Genomic DNA, 25535 nt, shown 5'->3' on the forward strand with positions numbered 1-25535 from the left:
AGTAGAGCTAAAAAGCAGGTTAGAATATTACTGACCAGTAGCATATGTCCTCCAGGCTGACCAAAGATTCTGGCAGCTCTCACAATGTGGTCAACTGCATCCTTGAAAAACACCATCTGACTGGTCTGTTCAAAACAAATTACCAGCTATAACATTCATGGCAAGATAAAAATGTCAGTATCACAGTCTGATTTCTTTGAGTAGTGTGTAGTAGTATGATAAATTATACAAAAGTCTGAAGATTGCTCATAAAAGTTAAATGACCAAGCATTCAATTACGACCTTCTACAATCAAACATAAACAATTATTGTTATCTCTTTTAACTGTTTGAACTTTTGGGAGGAAATCATCCAGGATTGTAAAATATATGAAAAACAGCTTCCAGATAATATAATCTTTCCTTTGTTTAATACATCCTATGCACCAACAACATGGCAGACTACAACATGTGCCAGTGATTTCACATTATACAAGCAACTTAACTGTCAATGGAGAAAAAAAAATCTTCAACTGATTAAAATCATTTGTTGTTCATCAATCTTTAAATTTCAACTAATTCTCAAGACTAGCTGTGTGAATATGTATATTGTTGCATAACACTGCATGTGATAATCAATAACACAAAATAAAATTCATATTACCCATGGGTACTAACAACTGAGGTCTACACAAATAGTAGTGGTTTAAAATATGATTAATAGTAATGATAAACTAATGTATACTAAAATTATATTAAATAACAAAAACCTTAATTAATAATCTGTCTTGAACTAAGAAATTATGAACAGCCAAACAACAAATTAATTCAAATGAGGTAGGATGATTTAGGTTGGAATAATTAGTTCATTCATCAATAATAATAATAATAATAATAATAATAATAATAATAATAACTATTACTGTTATTATTATTATTATTATTATTATTATTAATATTAATATTATTATTATTAACACAGCAGTATCTAAAATAACATAAAGTTGAAATTATATTTATGAATATGTAAAAATGAGATTGTTATGATGAATTATGTAAACTGATAATATTATATGATATGATGACTGCCATACAAATGATATTATACAATAAGACTGCTCTATAGATAATATTAATATGATGATTACTGTAAAGATATTATATAATATGATGATTGTTGTAATGATATTATGCAACATGATGACTAATGTGAAGATGATATTATACAATATGATTATTGCTGTGAAGACATACAAGCTGATGATAACTGTACAGATATTATATAATATGATGATTAAAGACATTATACCATATAAAGATTACTGTAAAGATATAAGATTATGACTGTTGTAAAGATATTACACAATATGATGATCACTGTAAAGATATTACACAATGATGATTGCTGTAAAAACATTGTACAATATGATGATTGCTGTAAAGATATACAATATGATAATTGCTGTAAAGATATTATACAATATGATAATTGCTGTAAAGATATTGTACAATATGATGATTGCTGTAAAGATATTATACAATATGATTATTGCTGTAAAGATATACAATATGATGATCACTGTAAAGATATTATACAATATGATGATTGCTGTAAAGATATTGTACAATATGATGATTGCTGTAAAGATATACAATATGATAATTGCTGTAAAGATTTTATACAATATGATAATTGCTGTAAAGATATTGTACAATATGATAATTGCTGTAAAGATATTGTACAATATGATGATTGCTGTAAAGATATTATGCAATATGATGACTGCTGTAAAGATATTATACAATATGATGATTGCTGTAAAGATATTGTACAATATGACGATTGCTGTAAAGATATACAATATGATGATTGCTGTAAAGATATTATACAATATGATCATTGCTGTCAAGATATACAATATGATGATTACAGCAAAGGCATTATATATTATATAATACCATGATCACTGTAGAGACATTATAAAATATAATGATTGTACAATATGATGATCACTGTAAAGATGACATTGTATGATATGGTGTTTGCTGTATAGATGATTATCAATTCACAATGCGTGTCACTCAAGATTAAGACAAGTTTATTGCAATATGCATTGTCTAACCTGTAAATGGCACCATGATAACAATCTGTTTAAAATCAAGATCTACTTATAATATAACTGATGGGCAGTGATAACACGTTACGTTCTGCCAACCTCTAGACATCCAAGTGCACTTATCTATTAATACCTGTCAAAGAATGCATTGCATTTTGTGTCAGGAAGACTTACCGATAGAGATGATATGTTCAAAATGAATGCATTTTGTGTTTGAGGGACTTACTATAGAGACAATGTGTTCTGAATTAATGCATTTTATGTTTGAGGGACTTACTATAGAGACAATGTGTTCTGAATTAATATATTTTGTGTTTGAAGGACTTACCATAGAGACAATGTGTTCCAAATGAATGCATTTTGTGTTTGTGGGACTTACCACAGAGACAATGTGTTGCAAATGAATGCATTTTGTGTTAGAGGGACATACCATAATGACAATGTGTTCCAAATGAATGCATTTTGTGTTTGAGGGACTTGCCATGATGACAATGTGTTCTGAATGAATGCATTTTGTGTTTGAGGGACTTACTATTGAGACAATGTGTTCTGAATGAATGCATTTTGTGTTTGAGGGACTTACCATAACGACAATGTGTTCCGAATGAATGCATTTTGTGTTTGAGGGACTTACTATAGAGACAATGTGTTCTGAATTACTGCATTTTGTGTTTGAGGGACTTACCATAGAGACAATGTGTTTCGAATTAATGTATTTTGTTTGAGGGATTTACGATAGAGACAATGTGTTCCAAATGAATGCATTTTGTGTTTGAGGGACTTACCATAACGACAATGTGTTCCGAATGAATGCATTTTGTGTTTGAGGGACTTACCATAGAGACAATGTGTTCTGAATGAATGCATTTTGTGTTTGAGGGACTTACCATAGAGACAATGTGTTCTGAATGAATGCATTTTGTGTTTGAGGGACTTACTATAGAGACAATGTGTTCTGAATTACTGCATTTTGTGTTTGAGGGACTTACCATAGAGACAATGTGTTTCGAATTAATGTATTTTGTTTGAGGGTTTTACGATAGAGACAATGTGTTCCAAATGAATGCATTTTGTGTTTGAGGGACTTACCACAGAGACAATGTGCTCCGAATGAATGCATTTTGTGTTTGAGGGACTTACCATAACGACAATGTGTTCTGAATGAATGCATTTTGTGTTTGAGGGACTTACAATAGAGACAATGTGCTCTGAATTAATGCATTTTGTGTTGAGGGACTTACAATAGAGACAATGTGCTCTGAATTAATGCATTTTGTGTTTGAGGGACTTACCATAGAGACAATGTGTTCTGAATTAATGCATTTTGTGTTTGAGGGACTTACCATAGAGACAATGTGCTCTGAATTAATGCATTTTGTGTTTGAGGGACTTACCATAGAGACAATGTGTTCCAAATGAATGCATTTTGTTTTAAGGAAACATATCATTAGCAACAATATGAATCAAAAGGTCAATAGAATATGATTATCAATCTCCATTATGTGAGAGATTTCAATTTTAATCAGACTGGGCATCATGATGTCATACTCTAGCTATCTGCAGAAACAAGACACCTAGACTGGGCATCATGATGTCATACTCTAGCTATCTGCAGAAACAAGACACCTAGACTGGTCATCATGATGTCATACTCTAACTATCTGCAGAAACAAGACACCTAGACTGGGCATCATGATGTCATACTCTAGTTATCTGCAGAAACAAGACACCTAGACTGGGCATCATGATGACATACCATCATTATCTGCTGACACAAGACACTTAGACTGGGCATCATGATGTCATACTCTAGTTATCTGCAGAAAAAAGACACCCTGACTGAACATCATGATGACTGTCATTATTTGGTGATACAAGACACCTAGACAGGGTATCATGATGACATACCATCATTATGTTCTGACACAAGACACCTAGACTGGGCATCATGATGACATACCATCATTATGTTCTGACACAAGAAACCTAGACTGGGCATCATGATGACATACCATCATTATGTGCTGACACAAGACACCTAGACTGAGCATCATGATGACATACCATCATTATGTGCTGACACAAGACACCTAGACTGGGCATCATGATGAGATACCATCATCACGCTCTGACACAAGACACCTAGACTGGACATCATGATGATTAACTGTCATTATCTGCTGACACAAGACACTTAGACAGGGCATCATGATGACATACCATCATCATGCTCTGACACAAGACACATAGACCGGGCATCATGATGACATAACAGTTATATTTACCACAGTTATATATACCACACAATCTCTGTATAGTAATAGTGCTCCAAAATTTCATCTGAATAGAGCAACTGATGCAGAAAATATGACTTACAAAAACTTGAATAAAGGATCTTAATCATGACGATAGTTATGTGACTGATATCAGCCAAGCAATACCTACTTCCTGCCAGTCAGGGTAAAAATTAAAATTGTTTGAGAAATGGTACACAAAATTGATACATGCAAACCATTTTATATATTTATGAAAGATGTGAAGCAAAGATGTTCTTAAGGTTTTGACCTAAAAGAGTAATTACTAGAAAGTACTTACAGGAATGCATTTTAATGTTCACACTCCAAAAAAATGAAATGAAATCAGAAGAACTAAATGTATAGGTTCACACAGGATGTTTATCTAACATGACAAGTAAAACAACAGCAATCAACTTGAAAACTTTGTCAGTATACATGCAAGGCATAGATTTATCAAACAACTACTGGATAGTTAGGAATGATTGTCTAATTTGCAAAACTGAAATATCAACTGAATAAAGTCAATGTCCAGTGTTACTATGGCAATATTCAAGATTGGTATGGGATATTATACCAAGTCAGAGACTTTTTATTAGGTAAGTCTGGTTTTAACCCTGGCAATTACAATATGTATTCTCAAAATGTGTACCACTGAAGGTCAGAAATTTAAACCGGGTTCAATGATTGGGATTTTTGCAGGCAGTTGGTTTTATTGCTTTGAATATCTCTGAATGCTACAGCTGAAGTAAACATGTCAAATTCTCAAAAGATACCCCTTTTAATGACAAGAAACTTATTTGAATATTTTTCAAGAACTTTCTCTACCTATGCCAAGCAAAATAATAGAATGCTTGTTTATAATAAGAAGGTGAATGTTTAGTTGGGTTTTGTCAAAAGTTTATAAATATTGTTTTGGCAGAAACTTCTTGACAAAGTGACAGTTAACAGTACGTCTTGTCAACAAAATGCTATGCACTGAATGTAAAGTTGTTTTTGTTAAAGTGTTGGAACTGAATGTAGAGAGAACACACATAGCTTGCAATTAAGATGGTTTAGAGAGTATGCCTTATTTCCATACAATTTACTCTATAATGTTCTGTAGGATGTACTATCAAGTTAAATGGACCTTGGCATCTGAATAGGATATAAGTGTTACAAATAAATATTTTTGTTTTAGAATGTTCAGATAAGAAATCCTTGATTCTGTGAATGCTCTTGTATCTGATACAGTACTGTAAAAATCCACCCCGTTGTTGTACATTTTTAAACAACAAAAATTACAAGTACTATGACTGATTACTTTGATAATTTGCAAGATCTGCTGACTAAAATTTAAATTCAATAATACCTAGAAAATATCATTCAAATCATTGTCATTTTTATGATTAATCTGAGATATGTTCTTTCAGAAAGAAAAATCCATAGCCTAGACTTGTATTAAAACTAGAGCTATTAGTACATCACAAAGGTCCCTGGCTCTCTAAAATTTCCTATGGGTACATCACAAAGGTCCCAATCTCTAAAATTTCCTATGGGTACATCACAATGGTCCCACTCTCTATAATTTCCTAAGGGTACATCACAATGGTCCTACTCTCTAAAATTTCCTATGGGTACGTCACAATGGTCCCACTCTCTAAAATTTCCAATGGGTACATCACAAAGGTCCCACTTTCTACAATTTCCTATGGGTACATCACAATGGTCCCACTCTTTACAATTTCCTATGGGTACATCACAATGGTCCCACTCTCTAAAATTTCCTATGGGTACATCACAATGGTCCCACTCTCTAAAATTTCCTATGGATACATCACAATGGTCACACTCTCTAAAATATCCTAAGGGTACATCACAAAGGTCCCACTCTCTACAATTTCCTATGGGTACATAACAAAGGTCCCACTCTCTACAATTTCCTATGGGTATGTCACAAAGGTCCCACTCTCTACAATTTCCTATGGGTACAAGGGTGCATGATGACCAAAATGCACTATTCCCTGGAGAATTTATGCTGTGGAAATCCAAGTCACAAAGATAGAAAATCATTGGCCATAACACATCCAAAATCACAAAGATGGACAAAAAGTGGCCATCACACATCCAAAGTCACAAAGTTGGACAACCAGTGGCATCAATTTAAAGTATCATCAATTCAAAGTGCCAGCAATTCTAAATTCAAAGTGCCATATATTCAAAGTGTCATCAATTTAAAGTGTCATTAATTCAAAGTGTCAAGTGTCATCAATTTAAAGCATCATCAATTCAAAGTGCAATCAATTCAAAGTGTCAAGTGTCATCAATTCAAAGTGCCATCAATTCAAATTCGAGGCCAAATTTGATTGAAATAATAAAAACTTGTTATCATGGAAAACCCAATGTCAGGAAGACATGCTATCACGAGTCCATCACTCATACAAACAAGACTAAACCAATGTCAGGAAGACATGCAATCATGGGTTCATCAATAATACAAACAAGACTAAACCAATGTCAATAAGACATGCAATCATGTGTCCATCACTCATACAAACAAGACTAAACCAATGTCAAGAAGACATGCAATCATGTGTCCATCACTCATACAAACAAGATTAAACCAATGTCAATAAGACATGCAATCATGTGTCCATCACTCATACAAACAAGACTAAACCAATGTCAATAAGACATGCAATCATGTGTCCATCACTCATACAAACAAGATTAAACCAATGTCAGGAAGACATGCAATCATGGGTCCATCACTCATACAAACAAGATTAAACCAATGTCAGTAAGACATGTAATCATGGGTCCATCACTCATACAAACAAGATTAAACCAATGTCAGGAAGACATGTAATCATGGGTCCATCACTCATACAAACAAGATTAAACCAATGTCAGGAAGACATGCAATCATGAGTCAATCACTCATACAAACAAGATTAAACCAATGTCAGGAAGACATGTAATCATGGGTCCATCAATAATACAAACAAGATTAAACCAATGTCAGGAAGACATGCAATCATGAGTCAATCACTCATACAAACAAGATTAAACCAATGTCAAGAAGACATGCAATCATGTGTCCATCACTCATACAAACAAGACTAAACCAATGTCAGGAAGACATGCAATCATGGGTCCATCAATGATACAAACAAGATTAAACCAATGTCAAGAAGACACGCAATAATGTGTCCATCACTCATACAAACAAGACTAAACCAATGTCAGGAAGACATGCAATCATGGGTCCATCAATAATACAAACAAGATTAAACCAATGTCAAGAAGACATGCAATCATGTGTCCATCACTCATACAAACAAGACTAAACCAATGTCAGGAAGACATGCAATCATGGGTCCATCACTCACACAAACAAGACTAAACCAATGTCAATAAGACAAGCAATCATGGGTCTATCACTCATACAAACAAGATTAAACCAATGTCAATAAGACATGCAATCATGGGTCAATCACTCATACAAACAAGATTAAACCAATGTCAATAAGACATGCAATCATGTGTCCATCACTCATACAAACAAGACTAAACCAATGTCAGGAAGACATGCAATCATGGGTCCATCAATAATACAAACAAGATTAAACCAATGTCAATAAGACATGCAATCATGGGTCCATCAATGACACAAACAAGACTAAACCAATGTCAAGAAGACATGCAATCATGGGTCCATCAATAATACAAACAAGATTAAACCAATGTCAGGAAGACATGCAATCATGAGTCAATCACTCATACAAACAAGACTAAACCAATGTCAGGAAGACATGCAATCATGGGTCCATCACTCATACAAACAAGATTAAACCAATGTCAATAAGACATGCAATCATGGGTCCATGAATAATACAAACAAGATTAAACCAATGTCAGGAAGACATGCAATGATGGGTCCATCACTCATACAAACAAGACTAAACCAATGTCAGGAAGACATGCAATCATGGGTCCATCAATAATACAAACAAGATTAAACCAATGTCAATAAGACATGCAATCATGTGTCCATCACTCATACAAACAAGACTAAACCAATGTCAATAAGACATGCAATCATGTGTCCATCACTCATACAAACAAGATTAAACCAATGTCAGGAAGACATGCAATCATGTGTCCATCACTCATACAAACAAGACTAAACCAATGTTAGGAAGACATGTAATCATGTGTCCATCACTCATACAAACAAGACTAAACCAATGTCAGGAAGACATTCAATCATGTGTCCATCACTCATACAAACAAGACTAAACCAATGTCAGGAAGACATGTAATCATGTGTCCATCACTCATACAAACAAGACTAAACCAATGTCAGGAAGACATGCAATCATGTGTCCATCACTCATACAAACAAGACTAAACCAATGTCAGGAAGACATGTAATCATGTGTCCATCACTCATACAAACAAGACTAAACCAATGTCAGTAAGACATGCAATCATGTGTCCATCACTCATACAAACAAGATTAAACCAATGTCAGGAAGACATGCAATCATGGGTCCATCACTCATACAAACAAGATTAAACCAATGTCAAGAAGACATGTAGTCATGTGTCCATCACTCATACAAACAAGACTAAACCAATGTCAGGAAGACATGCAATCATGGGTCCATCAATAATACAAACAAGACTAAACCAATGTCAGGAAGACATGCAATCATGGGTCCATCACTCATACAAACAAGATTAAACCAATGTCAATAAGACATGCAATCATGTGTCCATCACTCATACAAACAAGACTAAACCAATGTCAGGAAGACATGCAATCATGGGTCCATCAATAATACAAACAAGATTAAACCAATGTCAGGAAGACATGCAATCATGGGTCCATCAATAATACAAACAAGATTAAACCAATGTCAAGAAGACATGCAATCATGGGTCCATCACTCATACAAACAAGACTAAACCAATGTCAGGAAGACATGCAATCATGGGTCCATCAATAATACAAACAAGATTAAACCAATGTCAATAAGACATGCAATCATGGGTCCATCAATAATACAAACAAGATTAAACCAATGTCAGGAAGACATGCAATCATGGGTCCATCAATAATACAAACAAGATTAAACCAATGTCAAGAAGACATGCAATCATGGTTCCATCACTCATACAAACAAGACTTAACCAACGTCAGTAAGACATGCAATCATGGGTCCATCACTCATACAAACAAGATTAAACCAATGTCAATAAGACATGCAATCATGAGTCAATCACTCATACAAACAATATTAAACCAATGTCAGGAAGACATGTAATCATGGGTCCATCACTCATACAAACAATATTAAACCAATGTCAAGAAGACATGCAATCATGTGTCCATCACTCATACAAACAAGATTAAACCAATGTCAGGAAGACATGCAATCATGGGTCCATCAATGACACAAACAAGACTAAACCAATGTCAAGAAGACATGCAATCATGGGTCCATCAATAATACAAACAAGATTAAACCAATGTCAATAAGACATGCAATCATGAGTCAATCACTCATACAAACAAGACTAAACCAATGTCAGGAAGACATGCAATCATGGGTCCATTACTCATACAAACAAGATTAAACCAATGTCAGGAAGACATGCAATCATGAGTCAATCACTCATACAAACAATGTTAAACCAATGTCAGGAAGACATGTAATCATGGGTCCATCACTCATACAAACAATATTAAACCAATGTCAAGAAGACATGCAATCATGTGTCCATCACTCATACAAACAAGATTAAACCAATGTCAGGAAGACATGCAATCATGGGTCCATCAATGACACAAACAAGACTAAACCAATGTCAAGAAGACATGCAATCATGGGTCCATCAATAATACAAACAAGATTAAACCAATGTCAGGAAGACATGCAATCATGAGTCAATCACTCATACAAACAATATTAAACCAATGTCAAGAAGACATGTAATCATGGGTCCATCACTCATACAAACAAGATTAAACCAATGTCAAGAAGACATGCAATCATGTGTCCATCACTCATACAAACAAGATTAAACCAATGTCAGGAAGACATGCAATCATGCGTCCATCAATGACACAAACAAGACTAAACCAATGTCAAGAAGACATGCAATCATGGGTCCATCAAAAATACAAACAAGATTAAACCAATGTCAGGAAGACATGCAATCATGGGTCCATCACTCATACAAACAAGACTAAACCAATGTCAGGAAGACATGCAATCATGAGTCAATCACTCATAGAAACAAGACTAAACCAATGTCAGGAAGACATGCAATCATGGGTCCATCACTCATACAAACAAGATTAAACCAATGTCAATAAGACATGCAATCATGGGTCCATCAATAATACAAACAAGATTAAACCAATGTCAGGAAGACATGCAATCATGGGTCCATCACTCATACAAACAAGACTAAACCAATGTCAGGAAGACATGCAATCATGGGTCCATCAATAATACAAACAAGATTAAACCAATGTCAATAAGACATGCAATCATGTGTCCATCACTCATACAAACAAGACTAAACCAATGTCAATAAGACATGCAATCATGTGTCCATCAATAATACAAACAAGATTAAACCAATGTCAGGAAGACATGTAATCATGTGTCCATCACTCATACAAACAAGACTAAACCAATGTCAGGAAGACATGCAATCATGGGTCCATCAATAATACAAACAAGATTAAACCAATGTCAAGAAGACATGCAATCATGGGTCTATCACTCATACAAACAAGATTAAACCAATGTCAGGAAGACATGTAATCATGTGTCCATCACTCATACAAACAAGACTAAACCAATGTCAGGAAGACATGCAATCATGGGTCCATCAATAATACAAACAATATTAAACCAATGTCAGGAAGACATGTAATCATGGGTCCATCACTCATACAAACAAGACTAAACCAATGTCAGGAAGACATGTAATCATGTGTCCATCACTCATACAAACAAGACTAAACCAATGTCAGGAAGACATGCAATCATGGGTCCATCAATAATACAAACAATATTAAACCAATGTCAGGAAGACATGTAATCATGTGTCCATCAATAATACAAACAATATTAAACCAATGTCAGGAAGACATGCAATCATGGGTCCATCAATAATACAAACAAGATTAAACCAATGTCAGGAAGACATGGAATCATGTGTCCATCACTCATACAAACAAGACTAAACCAATGTCAGGAAGACATGCAATCATGGGTCCATCAATAATACAAACAAGATTAAACCAATGTCAATAAGACATGCAATCATGTGTCCATCACTCATACAAACAAGATTAAACCAATGTCAAGAAGACATGCAATCATGGGTCCATCACTCATACAAACAAGACTAAACCAATGTCAGGAAGACATGCAATCATGGGTCCATCACTCATACAAACAAGATTAAACCAATGTCAAGAAGACATGCAATCATGTGTCCATCACTCATACAAACAAGACTAAACCAATGTCAGGAAGACATGTAATCATGGGTCCATCAATAATACAAACAAGATTAAACCAATGTCAAGAAGACATGCAATCATGTGTCCATCACTCATACAAACAAGACTAAACCAATGTCAGGAAGACATGTAATCATGGGTCCATCAATAATACAAACAAGACGAAACCAATGTCAGGAAGACATGCAATCATGGGTCCATCACTCATACAAACAAGACTAAACCAATGTCAGGAAGACATGTAATCATGGGTCCATCACTCATACAAACAAGATTAAACCAATGTCAGGAAGACATGTAATCATGTGTCCATCACTCATACAAACAAGACTAAACCAATGTCAGGAAGACATGTAATCATGGGTCCATCAATAATACAAACAAGATTAAACCAATGTCAAGAAGACATGCAATCATGGGTCTATCACTCATACAAACAAGATTAAACCAATGTCAGGAAGACATGCAATCATGTGTCCATCACTCATACAAACAAGATTAAACCAATGTCAAGAAGACATGCAATCATGGGTCCATCACTCATACAAACAAGACTAAACCAATGTCAGGAAGACATGCAATCATGGGTCCATCACTCATACAAACAAGATTAAACCAATGTCAAGAAGACATGCAATCATGTGTCCATCACTCATGCAAACAAGACTAAACCAATGTCAGGAAGACATGTAATCATGGGTCCATCAATAATACAAACAAGATTAAACCAATGTCAAGAAGACATGCAATCATGTGTCCATCACTCATACAAACAAGACTAAACCAATGTCAGGAAGACATGTAATCATGGGTCCATCAATAATACAAACAAGACTAAACCAATGTCAGGAAGACATGCAATCATGGGTCCATCACTCATACAAACAAGACTAAACCAATGTCAGGAAGACATGTAATCATGGGTCCATCAATAATACAAGCAAGATTAAACCAATGTCAAGAAGACATGCAATCATGGGTCCATCACTCATACAAACAAGACTAAACCAATGTCAATAAGACATGCAATCATGGGTCCATCAATAATACAAACAAGATTAAACCAATGTCAAGAAGACATGCAATCATGGGTCCATCACTCATACAAACAAGACTAAACCAATGTCAAGTAGACATGCAATCATGTGTCCATCACTCATACAAACAAGATGAAACCAATGTCAAGTAGACATGCAATCATGTGTCCATCACTCATACAAACAAGACTAAACCAATGTCAGGAAGACATGTAATCATGGGTCCATCAATAATACAAACAAGATTAAACCAATGTCAAGAAGACATGCAATCATGGGTCCATCAATAATACAAACAAGACTAAACCAATGTCAGGAAGACATGTAATCATGGGTCCATCAATAATACAAACAAGATTAAACCAATGTCAGGAAGACATGCAATCATGTGTCCATCACTCATACAAACAAGATTAAACCAATGTCAATAAGACATGCAATCATGTGTCCATCACTCATACAAACAAGACTAAGCCAATGTCAGGAAGACATGTAATCATGGGTCCATCAATGATACAAACAAGACTAAACCAATGTCAGGAAGACATGTAATCATGTGTCCATCAATAATACAAACAAGACTAAATCCATAAATGGAACATAATAATTGTCTGTGAGACAAGTGTCATACTGAATTTAATCTGAATAATTATGTTGCAAAGTTCTTTAGCTATGCCAGTTACAAGCAATGTCCCATACGACGATAGTGGAGATGTAATATTAATGGGGAAATGGCAATAACTCCATAAAAACTGAACCTAATGAGGCTGCACATCAATTTGCAATAGGCAATTCACTTACCAAATGACATCCAGTTATATCTCAGGGTTGCAGGGCAATGACGACAAGAACGAATGGATGGAAAGAAAGACAAATGGAATAATGGCCAGATGGAATAAAAGGTGATTACTAAGGAAATCCTGCATCTTCATGAACAGCCCTAATAAGTGTTGATGATGACGATAAATTCAATCTTCTCTTTAATACATTTCATATTATTTATAATAATAATAATAATAATAATAATAATAATAACAACAATAGAAATAAAAATATTAATAATAAAAAAAAATTATTTATTATTAGAGAGTAGCTAACTTAAAAGAATGAACATTCTGCCATTCTTTTATGAAAAAAATAACATAGAAATTGAAATACATAAAGACAAATATAAACCATGGGTTAAAAAATAATCAGCATGAAAGAATGTAATTTGTGTCCAAATAAACTAAGAATGGAATACACAGTAAATCAAGTACTGTTTTTCTAAGGAGTTCATCTTACATTATACACTTACATAAAATATAAATATAAGTACCTACAATTTAATTAAGTTCCAAGGTACATGTATGTTTTTAAAATCATGTTTTCATTTTTTCTTATTTTAGCTGTCTTTATATGTGGGGGTAGAGAGTTCCATAGCACTGTACTTGAATATTGGAAACTTTTCTGAAATTTTTCAGTCTGGGTTGACACTGATAAATTTGACTGTTTTTTGTTTATCTTGATTGATACTGTGTGAAAGCAAGTCAAAAATGTTCTTTAAGATACTTGGTGCAATTCCATTCACGGACTTATATACAAGGACTACTTTTTGGTGCAATTCTATTCAGGGACTTATATACAAGGACTGCCTTTTGGTGCAATTCTATTCAGGGACTTATATACAAGGACTGCCTTTTGGTGCAATTCTGTTCAGGGACTTATATACAAGGACTGCCTTTTGGTGCAATGCCATTCAGGGACTTATATACAAGCACTACCTACTGATGAAATTCCATTTAGGCACTTATACAAAAGGACTGCCATTTGGTGAAATTCCATTCTGCCACTTGTATACAAGGACTGACCTATGGTGCAATTCCACTCAGGGACTTATATACAAGGACTGGCATTTGGTGAGATTCCATTCAGGGACTTATATACAAGGATTGGCATTTGGTGCAATTCCATTCAGGGACTTATATGCAAGGACTGCCTTTCTCCATTAAGGCACTTATATAAAAGGACTGTCTTTGTTGATGAATTTGTTACCATTTACATTCCCCTAAAAAGACAGATGATTGGTGACTGGAGTCATCTAAAGTAACATATGCTGCACTTTTTGTGAGTTTATAAATCCTGTCTAGATGATGGTGTTTACCTATAACATTGAGCAATAATTCATAATTGGGAGTAAAGTATTATAACATCAGAGGTGGGTGTTTTTTGATAGGTATCTTTTAATTTTATTCAGCAGTTATTGGGGACAATACTTTACATATAAAGTTCACATAACGACTCCAATGTTTATTTTTAGACGTAGAAGTTTGTCACATTCATAAATTTCAAATTTATATTGATTGAAGTAATTTTTTTAAAAACACTTCTAATATGGAAATAACAACCTAAAGAATAAACAGCTATCTAGGAAACAGTACAATGTGCTGGTTCTAACAAATACTAAGTGTACAGATAAACAGATAAATGTGTGATTCTAATTACCACAATCTACCAAACATCACAGATATATGTGTGATATTGTAATTAAAATCACAGATATATGTGTGATATTGTAATTAAAACACAGTCTACCAAACTTCACAGCAATAAATATAACCTCACCTGCCGCATATACACCCCAAATTTATTTAAACACTGTAGATAAAGACAAAATTTTAAAACTATGGCCTTCAATGTAACTTTATGATTTTTTTTTTTAAGCAGAGGAATGGTGAGAAATATTATTTATGTTAATATATCTCCACATTAGCTACAAGTCAAAGTGGAAAAGAACTCCAGCACAAATCATAATGCACAATGACTGGTCAATATACACACCTTTACATGATTACGATGATACGTGTGTTTACCACTAAAATCCATCAGTTACTGCAAGACAAATGAGTCAAAACATTGTCACATACTGCACTTTGCTGTAAATCAAAAAGGGCAATAAGAATTGCAAGTGTGCTATGGATAGTCAATCTTTGTATCATCATACAGTTACTATATATGACAAAAATGCATCGATAATTTTCATACTGTGTTCTGAAGATTCTGTTATAAATTGCATCTCCTGATGGAACTTTACTCAAATACCCAAGTAGAGGTTTGATACATCTTAAACCCATGCCAAAATTTTGGATTCAAGTAATCAAGAAATAGAGAAGACAACTCCTACCAACTAAGTGAAAGACATGAAACTTCTGATTCACTTAATTTTCTCTTATTGCAAAAAACATGGCTCTTATTCTTTACTTTATACCATACATATGTGTGTTCTATATACACGTGCAATAGAATTTTTGAAACAAATGGGTAAATGCTTCCTTCTCTTTAACTGAACTGTAATTGTCAAGGGCCACAACTCGATCTAAAATGGAGATGATTTGACTCAACCCTAAATGGCACATCTACATCTTGAGGAAATGTACACACCAAACTGCATCATCAGAATGCATTTCACGGTTACTGAGCGATACTGGTTACAAGGATTTGTAGTTAATATCTAATATTGATGGAATAAGGGAAAAAACTCCACCAAACATGGAGCTGTAAAGACAGAACCTTTAAAAGACACATCTACATAAATAGTAAATTCACCTACCAAAGTGCATAAAATTATTATAAGGGTTGTAGAGATATCTTAGTTACAATCAACATCCTATGTAAGCATATGAAGTTAACAAGGGTCATAACTCTGTCCTCTATTGGAGTTGACAAGAAAACCCCATGAAATCCACATCTAGGTCAATGAGACAATGTATACACCAACTGCATCTAAATATGTTAACTAGAATGGTTACAAGGATGTGCTACAGTGGAGATGCAATATTAAAGGAAAAAGGGCAGGTTCTTCAATCTATCAAATAATAAAAGTCCATTTTGAAAGTGCCATCAATGCTCGCACACATTAACAATGTAAAACAATCTTTGTTTGCATAACACCATAACATGTTTCTCCCTCTAACTGTACTGTTCTATTCTGAGTTGCCCTGAAAAACAACCCAGATTCACCTGCATTGTAAATATTGAACAGATCACAGTTCTTATCATGAAGTCTAATACTGCTGTCAGTCCTGATACGGAACAATTCCATGTTAATGAAATGTTCAGTCCATCATAGACATGGGCTGAAATTCTTCTCCCCAAACTGACTTGCCAATCTTTAGCCTTTTCCGCCAAAATCTGACCACTTATCAGCGTTATGACTTCTTGCAGTTTTAATATATTTAAAGAGTCCTAAACTCTTAGCATTCCCCAGAGCTCAAAACTTTTTCCAAGCAAATGAGAAATCACTTTACTGCAATCTTATTATTAACATCTCCTCCCTGTCCTTAAAGATTAGTGCTCAAGATGCAAGGATGGTCTTCTAAAATTTCAATCAATAACCTTTTTCATATGAAGAACAGCTTGTACATTTTTTTAAACCCTTTTTCAATAACTGTGGTTTTTATATCCATTGATGAACTTGCTGTCATGGTTAGATGGAATTCAAATGACCAAAAAATAGTTAAAATGTGAAAAGAAAGTCATGTAATATTTAATAAAACTAACTTTAAGTTATTATCTGACTGGAAGTTAGGTTCCAATTTAATTGTATGTGATGCAAATAATCTACCTGTATGCATCAAGAAAAGATAATTGACTGCTTGGGAGATAAATGATTGCTCTCACAGCATGCTTGAGAAAAAGAAATCTGTTAAGCCAAAAACTGTTCTAAAATCTTTTTAAGCAAATGAATTCCATAACTAGTTTAGATCTACAAAATCAAATCATGAATCAGGTATTTAGTTATAAGTGGATTAATTGCAATGTACCAATCATGAATCAGGTATTTAGTTATAAGTGGATTAATTGCAATGTACCAATCTGCAATAAATAAAAAACACAACATCCGGGACCATGACTAAATTTCATTATAGCTAGAATTTTATCAAAAGCTACATCATTACCAAGAAAGTGTTATGTATGTTATAAAATAATTCTCATTTCAGGGGAACAGTTTAGAAGTCAGAAAGACTATTTCTTCCTGAAAAGAAATTCAAACCAATCTGATTCTTTATGACTCAATGTCCACATGAATTTGATTCGAGTCCATCATCCGGCACAGTTCTGTTCTGTCAGGTCACATATTTTTGCCAGAATGTGGCTATTATTCAATCAGATAATTTCCCAAATACTTCAACAATAAAAGGTGAATATTTGCTTGGTAAATTAAACTGGTATTCAACTACTTCATCATCTTGTACAATTCTTAAAGTTTTAACATCAAAATTAATCAATCTGCAATTCTGTCTAAGTCACAGTAATTTCATATTTATTTACATAATGTAACAGAGATCAATCTAGGTCAAAAATTTTAAAAGACAACACTTTTACTCCAAGGACAAAAGAACAAAATTTTGAACTCACGGGGAGATTTGCTTTGGATTGTGAATAAGTTTGTCTGTCTGTCTGTATGTATGTATGTATGTATGTATGCATGTATGTATGTATGTATGTATGTATGTATGTATGTATGTATGTATGTATGCATATATGTATCTATGTATGTATGTATGAACTTTTCTGTAATTTTGCATCATTATCACAGCTGTATTTTTCCATGCAGAATGATATTTTATATATGTTTATGTTTTCACAGATGCCTGTGCATATGTTCCAGGCTTGATACTTTGAATTTTAAAATTACTTAATTATTTAGTGTCAAGCCAGACTCTTCACATCATGTTGTATATACTGTATATATTGTACATAACAGATAGAAGGCCTCAAGGTAGATAAGTTCTGTAACTAACTGAGTTACCTTCTGTAAATAAAGTCTTTGTTACTAGTATGTATGTATGTATGTATGTATGTATGTATCAATGTATGTATAGGTATGTATGTATCAATGTATGTATGTATAGATATGTATGTATGTATGTATGTATGTATGTATAGATATGTATGTATGTATGTATGTATGTATGTATGTATGTATCAATGTATGTATAGATATGTATGTATGTATGTATGTATGTACAGTATGTATCAATGTATGTATGTATGTATGTATCAATGTATGTATGTATGTATGTATGTATATATGTGTGTATGTATGTATGTATGTATGTATGTATGTATGTATGTACGTATGTATGTATGTATGTATGTTCTGAGTATAATCTACAAAACAGGTACCATAACACAAAATGTAATAACATGCAAAAGCAATTCAATAACATATTGGTCCATAATCAAAAGTAATTCAATAACATACTGATCCAGGATCAAAAGTAATTCAATAAACATATTGGTCCAGGATCAAAAGTAATTCAACAACATATTGGTCCATAATCAAAAGTAATTCTATAACATACTAATCCAGAATCAAAAATAATTCAAAAACATACTGGTCCAGGATCAAAAGTAATTCAATAGCATACTGATCCAGGAAAAAAGTAATTCAATAACATATTGATCCAGGATCAAAAGTAATTCAACAAACTATTGGTCGAGGATCAAAAGTAATTCAATAGCATATTGATCCAGGATAAAAAGTAATTCAATAACATATTGATCCAGGATCAAAAGTAATTCAATAGCATATTGATCCAGGATCGAAAGTAATTCAACAACATATTGGTCCAGGATCAAAAGTAATTCAATAACATATTGATCCAGGATAAAAAGTAATTCAATAACATATTGATCCAGGATCAAAAGTAATTAAATAACATATTGATCCAGGATAAAAAGTAATTCAATAGCATATTAGTCCTGGATCAATAGTGATTCAATAAGATACTGGTTAAGAATCAAAAGTGATACTGGTCCATTATCAAAATTTGATTCAGTAAATGAAACAAACCAAGCTTCCAGCTTTCTACTGAATCCCCCTATAGATTATAGTGTCCTATCTGTTTTCTTTAATTAATACTGTTCAAACAAAAACAAAAATGAAACAATTTGCCATTTATCAGCAATAGTCTCTCATGTACCCATGAGAAAAAAACAGACCATCTTTCAGTGCTGGGGGTTTACCATGTACATTTGTCCTATGATAAGTACTAGGGGATTTTCTTTGTGCATTTATCCATTGATAAGTAATGCAGGCATAATTTGTACTTTTCCAAACATTTTGATTGGTTTTGTTGTTTACAACAGCTTTATTATTGAATTTTTTTCCAAACATTTTCAAAAGTAGTGAATAGGCATTTCATCAGAAACAGGCATACTATAAATTGTAGATTCATTGTCATATATATGGTATGCATTTTGTGGATTCCATGGTAACAATATATACTTGACTGTTTATAAGTTGAGTCCATAATGCAACAGCAGATCTTGAGCTATATTGTTTGCAGTTGGATCCAACTTATAAAGAGTCTTGATGGACCAGTACATTCCATTTTTGAAATTTATATGGAACTTTTTATTTATTGGGGTTATCATAGAAGTTTTGCAGGATTATTTAGGATTCACTTGATAATATTTAGGTGGATCTCACATTTTCATTTATAACATTGATAATTAAATTTGTTAAGTTTAAAAAACTTGTTGGTTTTGCTTCTCTCTGTTACTTAGTTTATGGTCATTGTCATAACATCCTCAACAACTGGAAATGGATATACTGACCCTTTCATTATAAATCTGCACTACTTTAAGCTGGTATCAGCTTGGACAACTTTTTCTGTTGCAACCATTGACTCAAAAGAAAATATGCCTTCTCTCTGGTGTGCCAAAGAACAAAGGTAGAATGAAGAGGTGCAACCACCCAAGAGATGGATTCAACTACCTCCTCCAATGATGACTGAATTTGCTTCAATCTTTATAAATGAAAGATATCACTCTTAGTAATGGACTCACAAACATTTTTGATCATGATGATATTCCACCTGGTTACACCAGATGCCAAAATATAATCAGAGACCTACACAGGGAGAAAAATATATTTCCACCCCTTCCCTCTCCTTTCCAAAGTGGCTGAATAAAGCCCTACCTGGGCATAAAATTGATCGTGATAATCCACAGCTCAGATATGACTCAGACAGGGGACCTCTAAAAGGAGTGCAACTACCAAATGGACTGGGAATATTTGTTAAAAAACATGGTTGGCAAAGGAGAGAAACCAATTCATCATTACTGTTGAACCATAAACAACCCATTTCTATGAACACTTAGCTTGCTCTTTTGTCTGACAAATGCTATGGTCTGAGAGCAAGAACAAAGTTTTATAGGTAAGTTCTCTAAAGACGTTTTATCCAATGGTTCAGGGGATGGGGTAACAAAGACCACAATAAGCATGAAAGATTCCATCTGGGTATTAGTGTGTTAGATACTGGTCTCTACAGCTCATAAAACCTGACATAATTGGAAATGAGGATCTCAAAACAATGGCTCAGACTTTCAAGTACTTAAGCATGCTGGGAAGGGCTAACATACAGCCCTTAAAAATAGAAACCAAGCATTCTCTCTCTTTTAACAGGAACAAAGAAAGTCAGCCACTGCACTCATAAAGGGACAACAATATTTAACATACTTCATACTGCACCAATTGCAAAAGATTCTCTGCTTTGCATCATAGACCTTGGAAGGGACTGCTTCCTGACCTGAACAATGCAATTGGCAATCTTGCTTGAAAAGTTTTCCTGGTGGATGGTTTGCTTGAGATGAACTGAGCATGAAGGTGGAGAATCTTCGCACTGTTGTGCAGAAGTTACTGCAATACAACAGCAGGTCCCTCATCTGAGGCAATGTCTTGGGCTGGTCTAATACAATTGATGAACCACAATCATTGAGACCATAGAGGGACAATCAAAATGAGCTGAACAGTGGAGATCCTGACTTTATGCAGCAGCACTTGAAAATCATTCTGAATGGTGGGAAGCATATACATACAGACAATCCCACCTGAGATTGAAGGCATCCACAATTCAGGCCCTATGCTGTTGGACTTGTGAGATGAAAAAAGGGAGCTGTTCAGTATCTTCGTAAACAAATCCAGCATGGGTCTCATCCCAGTCGGAACAGAGATGATGCCATGGATTAGTGTAAATACCATTCCATGGAGACTACATTGCCTCTCCTGGACAGACTGTCTGCCAAAATATTCTTCTTGCCAGGAATATGATGAACCAACAGGGTAATCCCTCTGAAGTTGTCCAGCAAAAGAGGTTCCAAACCTTTACTCACTGAGAAAGAACATATGTGCATCCTTGTCACCTGATATACACAGCAGATCATTTTGTTGGAGGAGATCATCAGACATTGACTCATTACCTTGTTGACTTCCCACCCACCCACACACACACACCTGTACGGCTAAAAAGACCATTCTCATTTCTAAATTGTTTATGTGGAGAGTAGTTTCTTCTAGGGACAATGAATGGAGTTCAAGGTCCCAAGATGGAATAGATATAAGTCAGCCAACAACAAAGGTGCCCAGATTCTCTCTCTTCTGTCCAGAGAAACAATAATAATCCCATGTTAGTAAGGAAATTCATCCCCACATATCAGAATCCTGAGATGAAATTAGCACCAATTTCTTGTGGTTTGGAATGCTTCACAATCAGATCACTATGGACCAGCAGCAGGAAAAATCTTGTCTGAGGAACTCTAAGAGGCCTCTGTGGCTTAACAAGTCATCAAAATACTGGACGAAAGGGATCCCTAGTGACCTCAGGTGGGTGACAACTACTCCCATCACTTTAGTAAAGGCTCTGGAGTGTAGGAAAGGCTAAACGGCAGAGCATGAAATTGGAAAACCTCCTAGTATAGACAAGAGTAAAAACTGAGATGTGAAGGTACACATCGTGAAGGTTAATAGATGCTTCACAGTCACTGAGCCTTATGGCATTCCTGACTGAAGCTGTAGACTCATCTTGAATTGTTCCTCCAAATCAAACTTGTTTAATTCTGAAATATTAACAATCAGCTGAAAATTTCTGCCATTGTTGGATACCAGGAAAATCCAGGTGTAGTAGGCTGCAGTCTAGTCATTCAACACTAGTCATTCAACACCAGTCATTCAACACTAGTCATTCAACACCTTCTCTACTGTTCCATTTTGTTGAATGGTGTGCACCTCTTCCCTTATTTGCACCAGATCTAACTGGTGGAAAAGAAAAGGGGTCCTTGCCAGAGGAGGATTTTTCCTGGGATGAAGCTGGTTACTTTCCTTTATCATATAGAAAGGGGTGGGGGCTTGGAACTACATGTATTTCCATGACCGGGGCTGTATCCCTTTAAATAACATTGCTGAAGGCCCCAGGTGGTGAACAGGATGGACACACTTCCTGTTTGATCTTGACAGCACTGGATCAGATGCAAGGACAGCAGTGTAGCTACTTCTTCAGGTTTTGGGATGAAGTTGAGTAGCTCTGCTGTCAGCCCCATGGATATCAACAGATCATGCCATGAGGTTTTAAAAACCACCTCCAGCAAGAAGCTGTAGCATGTCTGGAGAGAGTTTCTTCTTCAGAAAACTGAAGAAAAGTGACAAAAAAGGCTCGCATGTGAGGCTATGGTGTTGAGCAAGCTGGCCTTAATTTCGAATGCTTCCACTGAAATTCCCAAATATTATGCAACAGCATCCAAGGGAGGAAGTTTAAGGTGCCCAGCAGGGGAATGCACTCTGTAGATAGTTGCAGAGACCTGAGATTTCAGCATAGAGAGAAGGAAGAGACCACCCCTAAAACTGCCAAGCAAATTCCAGGCCCTCTGATAGAGTTCTCTAACCATAGTTCAGAACAGGGGAGTACAGTGCAAAAGCTAAACAGCATATCCATGTATTTAACTCAATTAAAACAAAAATATCCAATTTTGTCTTGAGTATGAATGCCAGTTATGCAATTTTTCTTTCACACAAAACAGCAATGTTTCTGTGTGTATCTTTCTGTAAACAAACTGCTAATATAAACATTCTGATGCCACTTATATTATTGATGAAATAAACTATAAAAAAGTAAACCAAGTATGATAAACCAGTCTAATTTGTATTGTTGCAAATGACATTGTGCATGTTTGTTCATTTGTCACATTACATCAAGCATTCAGATAATATCAGACAGGCACTCAAAAATGTCTGAAATGCAAGGAAGAAAATCTGTGAAGCCCAAAATTCTACTGAAAAATTCCACAATTTCAGCTTTTTTTTGTTGAGCCAAATAACACTCCATCCCCAACAACAGTAGTGAGAAGTATTCTCAGAGATATAATATGATGAATCAGCCTCCACTAAATTGTCCACAAAACACTATGGAAACAAGGTTTGTCAAAAACACGTGATTTCCAGAGACAATCACTTCTTTGTTTGGAAGTAATTGCCTTGAGAATTGTCAAAAACAAGGTGGAAAAAAAAAACATAACATACATATGAGCAAGATTAATTAGTTGTTTTAGTGTTTGTTTTAAAAATCATTTAAAACTGAAAAATAACCAATTATTTTAGCAAACACCTAATTTCGCTCAATTTTAATTTTATTAGTGAAATACACAAGGTCCAAAAGTTATTGGGAGCACTCTCATGGACTCTGGTTTTGTTTTTCATATTATGGAGATTTCATATTTGATGGTGGAGCTTGATGGTCTTTTTTGAATCATTATCAAATGAATTTATATTTTTTATTTATCAACGGCAAAGTGTACAAGTACCCTAAAAGTAAAAATTACACATAGGAATATTATACCTGAAAAGATATGCTATGCCAGTGTAACAAGAAACAGTTTTTAAGCCTTGAAAAATATTGGGGGCGGGTGCATAAAATATTAAGCATCAAGAAAAGTCACAAATTTAAATTTGATGACGCATAATGTGCCTTCTCATAATGGCCAATAATAATTTTTCTAACTGATTTCAAGTCAAAAGCATAAAACATCAGGCTCTATTCTAGAAATGAAAATTTAGGTGAGAAATCTACCACACCCCCTTGAAATAAAAAGGGGGATTAAAGCATGGAGGAATTTGCTGAATCAAATAAATGTTGAGTTTGCAAATATTGTGTGCAGTTCTTTGGCTGAAATTTTTACCTCATATTTTTCAACAAATTAACATGAATCTGAAAATCATGTTGCATAGAATAGACCCTGGAAACTAAAATGCCAGCACACTGAAGGAGCTGACTGTACAATGTTTGCATGTGCATCATAGACAGATGAACACAGAATGTGGGGCGTAATGTGTAGAAGAGAGACTACTGCCGAGGCAAGATCAATTTATTCTTACCAGGAATATCATGGTTGTCTTTCTTCCAAAATGAACTGCCTTATAACCTTTAAAACTATCCTATACAAAGATTATATGAAGATTAAGAAGCCATCAAAATGGGTCCCAATTGTTAATAAATGATGGTGACTGACTGAACAGACACCAACCATAAAGACACCATGGTAAAACAAAATTAAGACCCTGTATACACTCAAGTCCAAAAGCAAACTGCACGGAGCCAGATATCTGCCACTGCATAATGCACTGGCAGATCTGGGTCTGTGTAGTTTGTTAGGATTAATCAGTAGAACAAACAACATGGGCCCTGATCTGCCAGCACATTATGTGATGACAGATGAGGGTCTGTATTGTCTGCCATTGATTTTGACTTACAAGTGAGTAT

General features: G+C 34.6%; 1 protein-coding gene across 1 annotated transcript in view; it reads right to left on the minus strand.

Annotated features, from left to right (window-relative positions):
• Nucleotides 1–25535, minus strand: part of LOC149804702 (dynein axonemal heavy chain 6-like) — a 393112-nt gene that overhangs the window by 183236 nt on the left and 184341 nt on the right. The window contains exon 52 of the mRNA XM_089933221.1: nucleotides 36–125. Within this exon, the coding sequence (XP_089789347.1) occupies nucleotides 36–125 (90 nt within the window). The remainder of the gene's footprint in view (nucleotides 1–35; nucleotides 126–25535) is intronic.

This window comes from Sinohyriopsis cumingii, chromosome 2 (assembly GCF_028554795.1).
Source record: "Sinohyriopsis cumingii isolate HCF-2022 chromosome 2, ASM2855479v2, whole genome shotgun sequence".
Lineage (NCBI taxonomy): Eukaryota > Metazoa > Mollusca > Bivalvia > Unionida > Unionidae > Sinohyriopsis > Sinohyriopsis cumingii.